Raw genomic sequence first — 13,988 nt, forward strand, 5'->3', positions numbered from 1 at the left:
TATGACATCCAATTCATGCATCTCCACTGATGTTTCATAATGAAATCAACTAGTTTTTAATCTAAAACCTCACATTTGTCGTGAAGTCATCTTTCCAGGAAATGGCTACATTATGATTCAAACCAGATGTGAATAATAACGTTTGAAGAAGAGGCAGTTTGATGACCATGACTTTCCTCATCGTGAAGAATGAAAAAATGAATTGAATTTTTCACAGCCTTCATAAAATATTTGAAGTTCACCATCACAATTACTAGTTGGATGTTGATGTTACCAATATTTCCAAGTCTGAAAGTGGTATATACAGTATTCATGATGTAACATGAAGGCAGCATTATGTTGCCAAAGTAAGACTTCATTCCTTCATCCCATTTCCTTTTTTAAAAAAGAAGACGTCACTCCTCTTCTCTTCTTTTCCCTTCTGTTATTTGATGAAAAATCTGAAAAGTAAGATGAACCTGGTATGGGAGATAATAAGACTCTTGCTTCATCCCTTCCTTATTGCTGTTCTCTATTGATTATACAATACATTCCTCCTCACGTCACCATTTTTATTAGCTTTTTCACGAGATAATCAGTGACATTCCATGTTTTTTTTATACCATTGTTATGATGACCCCATACTGAAAAACCTCAAGAGATTAACCCTTTTTTGTTCAATACATTCCATTCTACTGTAGGCTGTATTTGATCAATGTTTCATTCGATGCTATTAAGACCTATTGCTGATGCCCAAACACAAAATCCAAAAAGCAAGTAAGGAAGACGACAAAAAGCTGGCAACAAAACACAGCATACAAAGAGCAAGCAGGCAGGGGCAAATCTGAGATTAAAGATTTACAAAAAAAAAAATGAACTGAATAAAGCACAAACCAATTAACCACGGGAAACCTTTCAAATCAGAGAAATAGGAATGCAGAGATGTTAGGATCATTCCTCCAACTGAAAACCAAAAGAACCCTAACCAGTCAAACGTTGCAAACGTTAGCGCTCCTGGATCTGTCTACACTAGAAATAGCTTGCCTGCTCCATGTTTTATCAAATCATGTATAAAACATCATATTTGCTCTCTGTGAACTGAGAGGAAACTTAGATGAAACACGGGGACCAGTTCCTTCGCTCCGCGGTTAAAGACAATCACATGAGGTGGGCACCCGACAGAGGGTGGGCGGCCAAACGAAATACAGCTCGGACATCTATTTAATTTGACTTCCTGTGAACTGAATGAACAAGTAAAGCAGCAAATAACGCAGTGTTAGAATCTGTACAGAAAGCTGTACAAAGCCGAATAACGAACCGTACAAACATAATTAAACAACATGTGACAGTTGTTCCTGTGGCTCCCACTGTACGGTGAAGTTAATGAAGTCCGAGCCATTTGCCGCCTCTGTTACTTCTGTGTGTAACTGCATTCACAAAGTTCATGTTCGAATGAAAGAGGCAGTGTTGCCTAATTAAGCTTCAAAAGGCTGTTCCGTCCTCTCACGGTAATGACTTGCTCCTCACACACACATACACACATACATAGTGAGAGAGAGAGAGAGCACAACCTTTTCCTACATCAAAAAGGAGGAAGCAATTATTGTAACTTTGGACAATGGACTGTTACCATTGATCTTAGCTTTGCTCTTCTATCAGAAAAAAAAAAAGAAGTGACACGGTATTTTCGGCGCAATAAGGCATGCGATGATAAAAGAGCAGACGATACACATCAGTGGGAGGCAAAATCAGGTAATTGAAGTGATTTCAGTGCATCGCGGAGTGTGATCCTCTCACTGGGAAACCGAAGAGGAGCGTCAACCCAGTGAAAGAGCCAAGTCATCCGCTGCCATTGTCAGAAATGATACCGCCTTTATCGGAGAGTAGGAGGGTAATTAGACCGAGATCAAAGAACATCTCAATGGTAATCTGCTTGAACGCACGATCAATTGTCCGTTGTGGTGAAATATTGATCCCCATGCTCTGGCAAGACCCTGAATCTGTGGGCTTGTCAGGTGTTTTTCAGCCATGCTAGCAGCTCTTCATACAGACATTCAGTGGCCCCCCTGTTACGTACTGCAAGAAAACACAAATACAAATAGATTAAGAATATATATTCATCTACTTGACAACAAATGCACAGTTTACAGGAAAAAATGTTGCAAAGACAGAAAGCACCACCAAATACAGAAATGTTGCAAGTAGCAGGGAGGACAAGGGGGACTGTCGGGGACACAAAAAGAAATGACCACAGCTGGGAAACCCATGTTGTCTCATCAAAAGAATGTGCAATTTAACTTTTTAATTTTCCAGCATCACCGAGGGATAGCTGACCTCAATTAGTTTCTGAGTCACAAATCATGGCAACAAGTGTGTCTCAGTGGTGTACATCACTTTTCAGTGTCCCCTGGAAACAGGTTCTGTTGTTGTTTGTTCTGGGAGAGGGCAGGGATTAAAGTGAGCTGAAAATGAAATGGAAATGCACGCTGTTTTGCACAGAGATGCATTTTACGCATGCCCTCTACGGAAAACAACCATTTTTGTTCTCTAACTTTGCATGAATGAGTCGGACACAATTAACCTATTAAACTATCACATTAGGGCAGGGCAGGTAGTCACACAGGAGGGAAGCACATAAGGGCAGGAAGTGTAAGACCTGAAACGAGACAAGATGTGAGTATCAGCATAATACGGGAAGTACAAGACGATGAAACATGTGGAGAGCAACAAAGGGAACTTAACTCAGGGGACAAGACATGACATCAACATGTTAAAATTATCACTGTGAAGCATGTCAGCTTACTCCAATGGTCATGTAGCAAGTACAACCTCAGAGTGACTTACATGACTCAACCCTATGAACAAGGACTTTTCAATGACTTTGCTGACATTGAAGAAGATGTCCAGTGGAGAGTTTCTTTTATGTATTTTTAAGGCGTCTATTCCAATGTCCTTGCGGGGTTCAAAATATGAGCTTTTAAACTGTTATATTAGATGTCTTTGCAGCTTTAGTCACAGGTGTCTAAAGAGCTTCTTGTGGTTCAAAATCAAAGTTTTTATGAAGCTGTTTATCCGCTTTATTCAAGAATCATGCTTCAACCTTGGACTATTAGCCTACCTGATGAAGGTTGGTTGACCATAACATGGTAATTTATAAAGCTGATGGATAGCTCTCCTGGTAAAGTGCATACCTTGTGCCAGCTACTGAGTTTGAGACATTTCGCTTTCGCTACCATCTTAAAAACTTCGAATCACAAGAATTTATTTGTGACTGCAAAGACGTATAGAATTTGAGTGTAAAACATATTTTTGAACCCTGAATGAATTTTGAATTTCAAACCCTGTAGGGATGTCACTCGGACATCGATGGTGAATGTTGAAAAGATGTCTAAAAAGCTTTCCTTCTGGCTCTCCACTGGACGTCATCATTTGGTTATGTTTTTGCTCAGTAGGTAGCCTTATTTGCTTGGATGCAATGTACATACCTACCCATGTAGCTGTCAACGTAACTTGCCCGAATATATATATACATGAACATAATGAATGTCTGATTTTAATGCATGTCACACAGGTGTACTTCTGTGTTTAATGATGCCGACAAAAAGAGCATAAGCGGGCTTCTATTCTGGTGCCTGCCTACTGCCTGTTGGGTGTCTGCCTACCATCGCTGCTGAATAATGTAACAAGTGGTGAGTGGTGTGGGTGGTAGAGAGGGATGGCCTCTACTCAAAATAGACTCCATTGCAAAAGCAGAGAAGACTTCAGAGAGGAGATACAGTAGTGCACGCTTAGTTATGAAACAGCCCTGGCAGCAGTGGCAGTCTGCAGTCATTTATACAGGCAAAAGCACTGCGGCTAGGGCACAGTCAGAGGGGTTATAACAGAATAATGCATCACTACAGGGACTTTACAGTGGTTTAGGAGGAGATTGTCTTTTTTTTTTATTGATGCGGTAACACTCTAAAGAACAGAGGTGTCAAAGAAGGTGTGTATGTGTGAAGGTTGTCCTGGTTCATCCCAGGAGCGAGCAGAGCAGATGCAGCACATAACAGGCCGGCAAACAGCAGCCAGCTCTAATGTTGCCCCTCAGGCCACTGAGCCAGGAGTGGTCATCTCCTCACACACACACACACACACACACACAGACACGCACACGTAAATATAGCTATCAGGGGACTTTATTTCTACACTGACCAAGACGGGACCACCGTTGTTTGTGGTCATTTTGAAGAAAACAAAAAAAGAAAAACAGAGAATGTACTTTCAAAGTCTTTCCCTAGAATATTATTGCAAATATGTCTCTCTCTCTCTCTCACTCTCTCTCTCTCTCTCCCCAGTGTGTGTGCAACCTGAGGGCGTCCTCGCTTTTTTTCTTTTCCCCAACTGAGAGTCAACCAACTCCAACTTTCTGCGGGGCGGGCCGTGCTGGCAGTTCATCCTCTCAGCACTTTGAGAGGATGGAGAGCGACTGAACGGAGCGAAGAGGAGTGACATTAAACACGAGGCGCAGGGGGGACACCGGTGGCACGCTGCTAATCAGAAGACATTTGCGCGCACGTTTCAAGGCGGTCGCCGAGATTTCTGTGCGTGCACTCAGCAGCAGCACGTCTTCTTTGCACTGTGTGAGTGTGTGTGTGTGTGTATGTGTTTTGTGTGTGTGGCAGCGGTGGATGCGGCGCTATTTTTAGAAACAATGTTGCGGTAGGGGAATCAATCAAACACAGTGCGCCCATGACGAGCAGCTGCTTCTTTTTGGTAATCCTCTGAGATTCACATCTAGGCGTGCGGGGTCATGGGATAGGACGCTGCGTCTCTTGTCTGTCTTCAGCTGATGCAGGAATGTCTTTTCCTCCGAGGCTCTCCAGGAAAGCACACCGGCGGACTGCAAACTTTTGCACCACGGGATCCGCTCCACTTCCCAGCAACAGCAGGACCTCGCGTACTTTGGTGTCTTTTAGCATTTTTAAACAGCACCGCAGTTTGGGATGTGAATGAGAATCACTGAAAGGAAAGGAAAAGGGACCGACAGGGGGGAAAGGCGCGGACCGTCTCTCCATCCTCTTCACTTCTTCCTTAAGTGTGAGCACAAATCTCGCCGGCTCCTATGGGAATTAAGCACTCGTCCCGCTGCATGCTCCTCAGGAGAAAAATGGCGGAGTCTGAGAGCATCGAGGTAAGTGTGAGAGACCACCTTTTGATTGCCTTTACTCAATTGTGACTGCCTCCTGGTGCCTGAACGCCTCCCGCAGCGTGCTTCCCACCTTTTAGCAGAAGTTGCATCTCGGACAGAACGCAGGATGCTGGCCGTCCGATTGAAAGAGCAGTGCGAGTGATGGGCTCCATCTCTGCGCGGATGTTTGCCCCGAGAAAACAGGCATTTTTACGCAGAGCATGCGTAAACATTCGAGGTCCCATGTAGAACAAACAAACAAACGGTGTATCTTCCAGTATTATAATATTATAATTCAGCATGATTTCACTTTCATGTATTTAGGTGACAGGATGTGGCAAGGAGAATCGGCTCCCTCTCCCTCTTACGCACAATTTGCCCAACCGTTCTCACACAGAGATCCGTCAGAAGGCGTCCTCAAAAAAAATCTAAATAAAAAAATCTAGATGTTTTCGAGTGTCTCTGCATTAAAATAAGCAGTTTGAGGCTGAACCGGGCAGAGTGTGTTGCTGCTTCACGCTGCGCTGTCCAAGGTACTGCAGCACCTCGCAGGCGCAGCGGAGAAACGCTGGGACACGATGTGTGGAGCAGTTTGTGAGGGGAAGCAGGGTGAGCTGGAGACGTGATGTCAGCGGCTCCCTGCTGGGCCAGAATGTGGGGGGATACCCAGGTTACCCCCCCCCCGCATCCCACAAATGCGCATTATCTGACACATCTCACAGAAGAATTCCCCTGGTTTTTGAGCTGTAATCTCTGAACAGCACATGTTCAGACGAGTGTAATGTTTTATTGAGTCCTGTGCCACATCTGCATTCACCATGTGAGTGGCTTCTGAAGGAGCGGGTGCTGATACATCTTAAAGTAATGCTTGAAAGATTCGAACGCCCTGTGGAGATGGAGACAGCTCATGTCGCTTTGTTAAACATTCATCAAAAAAAAAGTTTCCCTCAAAGCAAGTTTGTTCACTCTCAAGATTTGATCAATGCGCTCACATCTGAGGGCAGCAGGCACCTGATACATCATAATGAGAGGATGATGCCCGGGATGGGATTCTGTCTCCTCAGAGGGGCCTAAGTGCTGTATGGCAGCAGACCAAAGTGGATTTCTTTCCTGGCTGTTGGAGGACTTTTTTTCCATGAAGTGATCAGTGAAATGCTTATATCCTCTGACCTTCCCACAGTAAAGAGCCCTCCATACAGTAAGCCATCAGTGACTTTAATCAATCTGTCTTGTACACTGTAAAAACAAAATGAAAAAAACAACAAACAGTGATATGCCAGAAGCTGAAGAGCCAATATATACTTTACAATAACAAAAGACAAGTATTTCACAAAAACATGCCCTCATTTCACATGAGATCTTTATTTCTTTATTTTGGGGGCTTTTAACAGTCACCCTAATCCAATATCAAAAAGAACATATAAATAAATTAAAATCCACTAGATATAAATCCACTAGATCCAGATTTTTATTTTGATCCCCATCAAATAGTACGCACTAGTAGATACACGACACCTAAATATGCCTGTTTTTTATCAAGATCTCTGCAGAAAAATGTTGAATAATGCCCTGTCTTGCAATGCTAAAGAAAGTAAGATCAAATTCCTGGATCTGTCCCTTTATCCAGATCAACACCAAAAGTTAGTGGGGTCTATTCTGAGCTGAGACCCATCCTCTATCTAAGTTTTGTGGAAATCTGTTTAAGAGTTTTTATCTAATCCTGCTCACAAACCAACCAACAAACAAACAATTGGACACGGCCCAAAAACATAGAGTCGGGAAGCGTCTTCACGCTAAAGCTGCTAAGTAGTTTGTGAGATGTACTGCTAGAAAGTTGATATTAAAACATTTATTTCACGTTTTTGTTTAATATTTTCCATAATTTAACAAGATATTTCCCAATTAACACACAAATGTACGTAAAACTACAGGACCAACCCTTCTTTTACGATTACTTGTCACAAATTGAATCCTTTTGAAAAAAAATATTTGAATGTGAATTCAAATTGAATGTAACAGTTTCATCTATTAAATAAATGAAACATTTATATGGTACACAGCAAGTATTTTTACGTAGAAAAGGGTTTCTGTAAAAATGTATGAATAGTCATTCATAGTTAAAGATTTTTCATGTAATTTTATTCAGTATTACACATGTAAATTCACAGTCTGTGTCTGTACGTTTACTGATATTTTTTGTGTATTAGTTGTGTTGTAGACTCTTACAATCAGTTTCTCCCCAAGTGATGAATAACGTATTTCATATCATATCGTATCCTATGGAATCATATCGCATCATATCATTGTTTGAAAATCTGTAAATTAAATAGGAAAATTGCCGTACAGTAACAGATTTATTTTTTGCAGTGCGCCTTTTCCAGATATGCATTGAATCAACAGGTTCCCCTCAAATGACGTATAATTTACCATACGAGTCCACCCACTGACATTAACACTGACTCCAGTAGTAAGAGCACAAACAGGAGTCATCCTCAACAGTCACACAGGTACAACGTCATCGTGTGTGCCCTTGTACGGACTGTGTAACGCAAGTACCAGTTGAATACCCTTCTCAGATAACCATCATCACCTCGATGTAGAGGTGAGGATCCAGTCTGAAACAGAAGCTCAAATGTGTTTACCCGTCCGGAGGGTCAGAAGCAAGGACTTATGTCACCCTCTCCTTCCTGTGTCGCGGCATCTCAGTTACACTCGCTGCAGCTGCTCCCCTCTGACCGTACTGCACCCCAATCTGCTTTAATCCATCCTTTAATGACAGCCTGCTGCGATTTTGTTTTTCCACGTTGCAACTTTTAGAAAGCCCTCATCGATTCTGTATTAACTCGGCAGCCTTAATCACCTCTTCGGTGGCCCTGTCTTGTAATTATTGACTCGTAGAGTGTTGGCCTGAGGCCAGCTGTTTATCAAATCTGTCTGTTTTTGCTTTCCCTGTTGTAATTTATCTGCAGTCGTTCCTGGGAGCGTACACATCTCATAACTGGGATTAGTCTTACATTAGGGTAATTTGCTAAATAGAGACATTCGTCATTTTGAACTCCCTGGCATAGTAAGACTTAATATATAACAGTGAGGTCTCAGTGGTGGGTTGAAATGCTGCACTGTACTGGAGTGCCCCCTCTTCAGATCAGCATCATGGCTTAAAGGATTAAGAGAAGTTCAACAGTTGGTGTGTCCTTTTTAATTACAAGTCTCTCACAGTGCTCCTCATCTTTTAGATAACAAACAGTCAAAACTCTTTCAAACTTTAAAGAGGTAGTAGCTAAAAATGTTGTATGTATACAGTGTGTGAAATCTGATGCATTTTTTTTAGCGTTAAATCATATAAACTTGTTTCTAGCAGTAACCTAAAATGAAATTATGAACCCGAAAATGAGCGTAACATGTTGCCTTTCATGTAAGCATGCTAATATCTGCACATTAGCACATCTCAACACAACATACAGCTGAGGCCAATTAATGCACCATGTTGTGTCCATGTGTCCAGTTATTTGCCTATATCATTTCCTTGCTCGCTATGTTCCAGTCATGTGGCATTTAAAACTCAGCAGGGAAAGAGTAACACAATGGCCATTTAAGAAGGAGGAAGTGGAGGAGGCGAGTGGACAGAAGCAAATAAGCAAGAATCAATGCCACTGACAGAAATCCTACTCTAAGTCCACTTGATCTATGTGCTACACAGACTTACACTGCCATTGTCTGTCACAACAGTATGACTTCATCCATTTGTAGGGTTATCCACCTTTTTCAACTCTGTTATACGCCAGCCCCTGCTCGATTTCTGTGGATTATTGTTCTGATCTCAGTACTCTCAAGCTGATCACGTGTCTGCTGTCCATTGTCTCAACAATGAAGATGGAGAACTGCCTCCTCCAAAGCTAATTGGTCTCAGCCGGAGGTGAACATGTGTTGCATAAACTGAAGTTATGAAGGGTTAAGTCACAAAAAGTCATCCAAGAAATGGTTTAAATTCCAGCAGCGACAGCATGTATCCGGGTGTGCTGCCAGATCAGACTGTATAAATGCAAATTTCATGCAAATGCACGAAAAAGGCATTAATAGTAGTGGAAAATACTATGAGAGGTGATGTGTTTCAGATGGAGCTTATGTGCTGCACCTCCATAAGACTTCCTGAAACGCACAACTTTACACCTTTTCCTCTTTCTCTGTTTCTCCTCCCATGTTAGAAATTAAATATGCTTTTGTGATAAAACTGAAGTAACGCTGTCAGCCATCTGAAAACACCACCTATTTTGGTCCACCTTGCCGATTCTTTATGTTTTATTTTTAGAAGCCTGTAAGTTGGAATGAGAATAAACACCAGAATGGCTTACTGGCTCGAAATACAGGAATGCTGGGAGTCTGTTTCTTTTTCTTCTTCTCCACACACACACACACAGACACACACACACACACACACACACTGCTAGACCTTCCCTGCTGGCCTCAGAGGTGATAATCAGAGCGTTATGGCTTTACCTTCTGTGCAAAGTGTTCTTGCCATCTCTGCCTTCTGTTGACAGACAGGCCGACTTCATGTCAGTGATGAGCGTATCCTCTCGACTCAGTGGGCCCTCTGGACTTAGTGAACTCACCAAACTGCTTCATGAAACACTAGACTGATAGATGAGCTGAGAGGCAAATGGAAATGTTAAGGGGAATGCCTGATAAGTTGAAGCCGGTCCCTGTCCATAAATACAAATGTCCACCTGCGAAATTGTTGATGCCGAGTTGCTGTTACTAAAGTGGTTCAACTAACAAGAGTCCTCAACCTTAAATGAGTGTTTTTCTTCTTTATCTCTCTCATTCCAGCAACCGCAGTTGCAGCCACAGCCACAGCCAGTCCGCATAATTCAATCCCAGTCGGCGCAGCCCACCTCGTTGCCCAAGCCGGTGCCTTCCATCCAGCACACCACGCGGCCTCCTCGGCCGCCACATACGCCCCATGCCGCCAACCTGCCTAGCTGTCCCGGGCGCGGCAAAATGGCCAAGTTCCTCAGCCCAGAGGAGATGACCTCACGAGACTACTACTTTGACTCGTATGCACACTTTGGTATACATGAGGTACGCCTGTATGTCCTAACAGAGTGACAATCATTAATGGATATTTCTTTCAGTTTTCTTACTCCTTGATTAGGGTTTGACAAACTGGGTAAGGGCTTGATGTATTGAGTTAGGGTTGGACATACTGAGTTAGGGTTTGACGTACTGGGCTAGAGTTGGACGTACTGGGTTATAGTTGGACATACTGAGTTAGGGTTGGATGATTGGGGTTAAGACCCCCACACACAGCCCAGACTGAAACCAACGACCAACTGCCTTTATCCAACCACTCCGTTGCCTCTTGTCTGACCCGTTTGGCAGAAAAGTTGCATTGAACCATACCACCTTAACGGCTGCCAATTACACAGTAGCGTGTATGGTCATACAGCTAGCACGCAACCAATCAGAGTCTCCAATGGCTCAGACGGCCACCAGCCAACGTTCTCAGACTTTGCAAGACTTGAATCGGCACAGACGCTGTACACACTGAACAGATTTGTTCCTGAACTTGTCCAAGTTGGATTATTGGTTTAGGGTTGGACGTACTGGGTTAGAGTTGGATGGTTAAGGTCGGGCATTTTTGACCAGACAGAAGGAAATCTTAGGAATCAGAAATTCCTGCTTGCATTTCCGTCACATCTTTTACAGAAGCTCCATGACAATGTGGTTTATGCGCTGACTGCAGTCAATAGTTCATCCTGAGGAATGTGTATCATCCCACTCACACTCACTTTCCATCAGCTCCACATTTTGCATGTAGATTTTGCAACATATGTTAGCACAAGGGTTTCATCCATCCCATTGCAAAAATGAGCGTAACCGCAACTGTGTTTGGAGATGCAATCGATCAAAATGACCCAGGAAATATCCCTCTAAGATTGAGTTAAATATATGGACAGTTATGTTTCTTGTTTCACTTCCTCATAAAAGGTTTAGACAATGTAGTTAAAGAACAGACCAAGTGCTTAATCTGTGCTGAATTACAAATGCTGGTTGTAAAAAAATGCTTATTTTCCTTTTAAGGATCACAAAAGCAACCTCAGATGGATTTTGGACAAGGGTTCCATTATTTATTTGATCTTGAAATAGAACAAAATCAGGCAAAAGTAGCACAAATCTGCAAAGCATTCCAACTTCGGTAGGAAAAGTTGATATTTGAGTCTCAAATACTGACTCTTTTGTTTTCCCCAACTCGTCAAATTCTGATGCTTTGGGATGGCGACCAGCACGAACTGTAATCTCTGAGCATCATTAATTTGCTAGCTGGGGAAAACCAAAATGTCAGTATTTGAGATATGAATAAAGGGAAATAAGCTCTCTTACAGATTGGACCACTTATGCCACTAAAGCCTTCATCATACTCCAGGATGAATGTGACCACATGTCCGCTTGCACATGGATGATGAATGGGCAGGTGTTTCTATACACACGCCTAGAAGAACAGCTCCGTTGTTTGTTGAATTTGGCTGGACAACGGGAAAATGTTAAGAAAGCAAACAGTCTGTGCAACTGCTTAACAAGAATAGGACCACTGACGAAATACAGTTTACCTTTCCAGTACATTTACACTCGATGTGCCTGTAGTGTGGACCGTCCCTCACAGATCTGGGTCAATTAACGTCACTTGTCACTATGCAGATGGGGAAACCATGAATTGGTTGTACTAGTTACCTCCTATTTCTGCTGATGTTAGTTTCCATGTTGTTTTTTTCTTTAATTTCTCTATTATTGTTTAGACCTCTGTACTGTGTGTTGGTAAGGCACTTTAATGATGATTGTGTATGACATTTTTCCTGACCTGAGCCTCCCAGGTAGCTCATCCTCCTGCCCTGTACCGCCCCAACAGCCAGCAACGACCAAATGCTAACTGTCAGAAATGGTTAGAGCCACGGTTGGGGTTATGGTCAGCCAATCCTGTCAAAGGACATGAGATGTGAACGCAGGCAGAGAGAAATTCCTGCCAGGGATGCAAATGCCCTGGTTAAGCTCCACGCTCATGTGGATTTCATGGAGAATGGTGAAGGAATGGAGCAATTTTGATTTCAATGTACTTGTTCACCTGTAAATATAGTTTTTATTTTTTATTTTTTAATGTGTCTTACATTTCCACTATTCTGGATGATATTTTAATTGTTTCTATCAGAGTTCAGCAGCTTTGTAGATAAAGGAGATCCTTAGTGTTAGAGGTTGTAGAAGAGTTTCTACTGTGACCTGTGAAATGATTTTTCAAAATATCTTTAGATGTGGGTCAGGTGTATTTTTGTCATCTCTGAACATTTTTCACACTCACACATGCATGAACTCCGCCAGACAGGCAATGCAGACAGGCTGAGCCTGCAAGCTCATGGGATTTATTCAGAAACACCAACTATGGATTTGAATGTAGAACCATTGGGCTGAGATGTAATAGAGCAAGATTAGGTGAAGCCTGTGTGATATTTGTCACCGCTCCACTGCAGATACCACAGCAAATCCAGGTGCCCACTGTCCAGCCAGTAATTCAGCAAAACAAATTGTCGCTCTCCGCAGGGGTTAGCTGTGTCAACATCCTCCTGATATTTATTGTCATTATGCTAAACCAGGAGATGCTGAAGGACGAAGTGAGGACGCTTACCTACAGGAACTCCATGTACCATAACAAGCATGTCTTCAAGGACAAAATAGTGCTGGATGTCGGGAGTGGGACTGGGATCCTGTCCATGTTTGCCGCCAAGGCAGGAGCGAAGCACGTGTATGGGGTAAGACGTGTTTCCTTTATCATGCTGTAGCATCGGGGTCAAATCACTGTGGAGCCCAGCCTGACAAGCTGCTCACACTGTGTTGCATGTGTACGACTGGTTCCCCGTGGGTCCGTACATACATTTGAACCATTTCTCGCCGGACTCCCTTTAATTCTGGAGGAATATCTTGCGTGACAGGCAGGTGATAAAAGTGTGTGGCCTCTCAGGAAAGTTGACAGGCTGAGTGATTTTGAGAGCTATTTCTGTTAACGTGTACTGGGGCAGAAGTAATTCCTAGTCAGGGCATGTCTGAGGATGCACGCTAGATACACACCGCTAGTCCGGGATAACCACGTGGAACCTATTTTTGTACATCAGCTCCAGACAGCGTGCATTTGCTCCAGGGGAGGAATGATTAACCTGGAATTGCCACGGGACTTGTTCTAAGCTACCGGTTGGCATTATGTGCTTACATGTTTGTGTGTGTGACTTCGCTTGCATCTCATGTTTAGTTTTCCCTCCCTCCCCTGCTGCCTCGCTCAGTTCCTCTATCCCCCTTTTTTTACTTTAAACTGGAATATTGCTTCAGCTTGTGCTTTTACCGCTGTCCATCTGGAAGGGTCTTATCCACAGAAATGGGGCTAAGATTTCAGGGAATTTAGTTCACCTTTGATTTAGATGCTCTCAGTTTGAGCCCCGCACCGAAGCTCATACCTTCATCATAAAGACTTATGTGAAAGATGGGCTCGTCAGGTGGGAGGACTGGGCTCTGGGCCAACAAGAACACCACTCTGTCATATGGACCTTGTTACATTAAAAAAAGAAAAACGATGACCCCTCCATATGTAGCAGAGCAATAGGCCTACCTTTTCTTATAATACATCCCACATTTCGACCACAGCCACAAATAATCCAACTGGAACTCAAATGTATTTGAAGACAAACACTTAAAGATAATTTGCTATTTCTTCATTTGTTATGCTTTAAAGTTGTTCCCCTCCTTGGCGTGAAATGAATCACTCAGAAGGATGCAGGACATGCAAACAGTGGCTGAATTC

The 13,988-nt window shown here is 42.9% G+C and overlaps 1 protein-coding gene across 1 annotated transcript in view; it reads left to right on the forward strand.

Annotated features, from left to right (window-relative positions):
- The first annotated feature begins 4,325 nt into the window (after positions 1-4,325).
- The window catches only part of LOC115586718 (protein arginine N-methyltransferase 8-B), a 28,171-nt gene continuing 18,508 nt past the window's right edge, over positions 4,326-13,988 (forward strand). Inside the window, exons 1-3 of the mRNA XM_030426002.1 lie at positions 4,326-5,152; positions 9,980-10,231; positions 12,793-12,948. Of these exons, the coding sequence (XP_030281862.1) occupies positions 5,084-5,152; positions 9,980-10,231; positions 12,793-12,948 (477 nt within the window). The 5' untranslated portion in view covers positions 4,326-5,083. The remainder of the gene's footprint in view (positions 5,153-9,979; positions 10,232-12,792; positions 12,949-13,988) is intronic.

Source organism: Sparus aurata, chromosome 8 (assembly GCF_900880675.1).
Source record: "Sparus aurata chromosome 8, fSpaAur1.1, whole genome shotgun sequence".
NCBI lineage: Eukaryota > Metazoa > Chordata > Actinopteri > Spariformes > Sparidae > Sparus > Sparus aurata.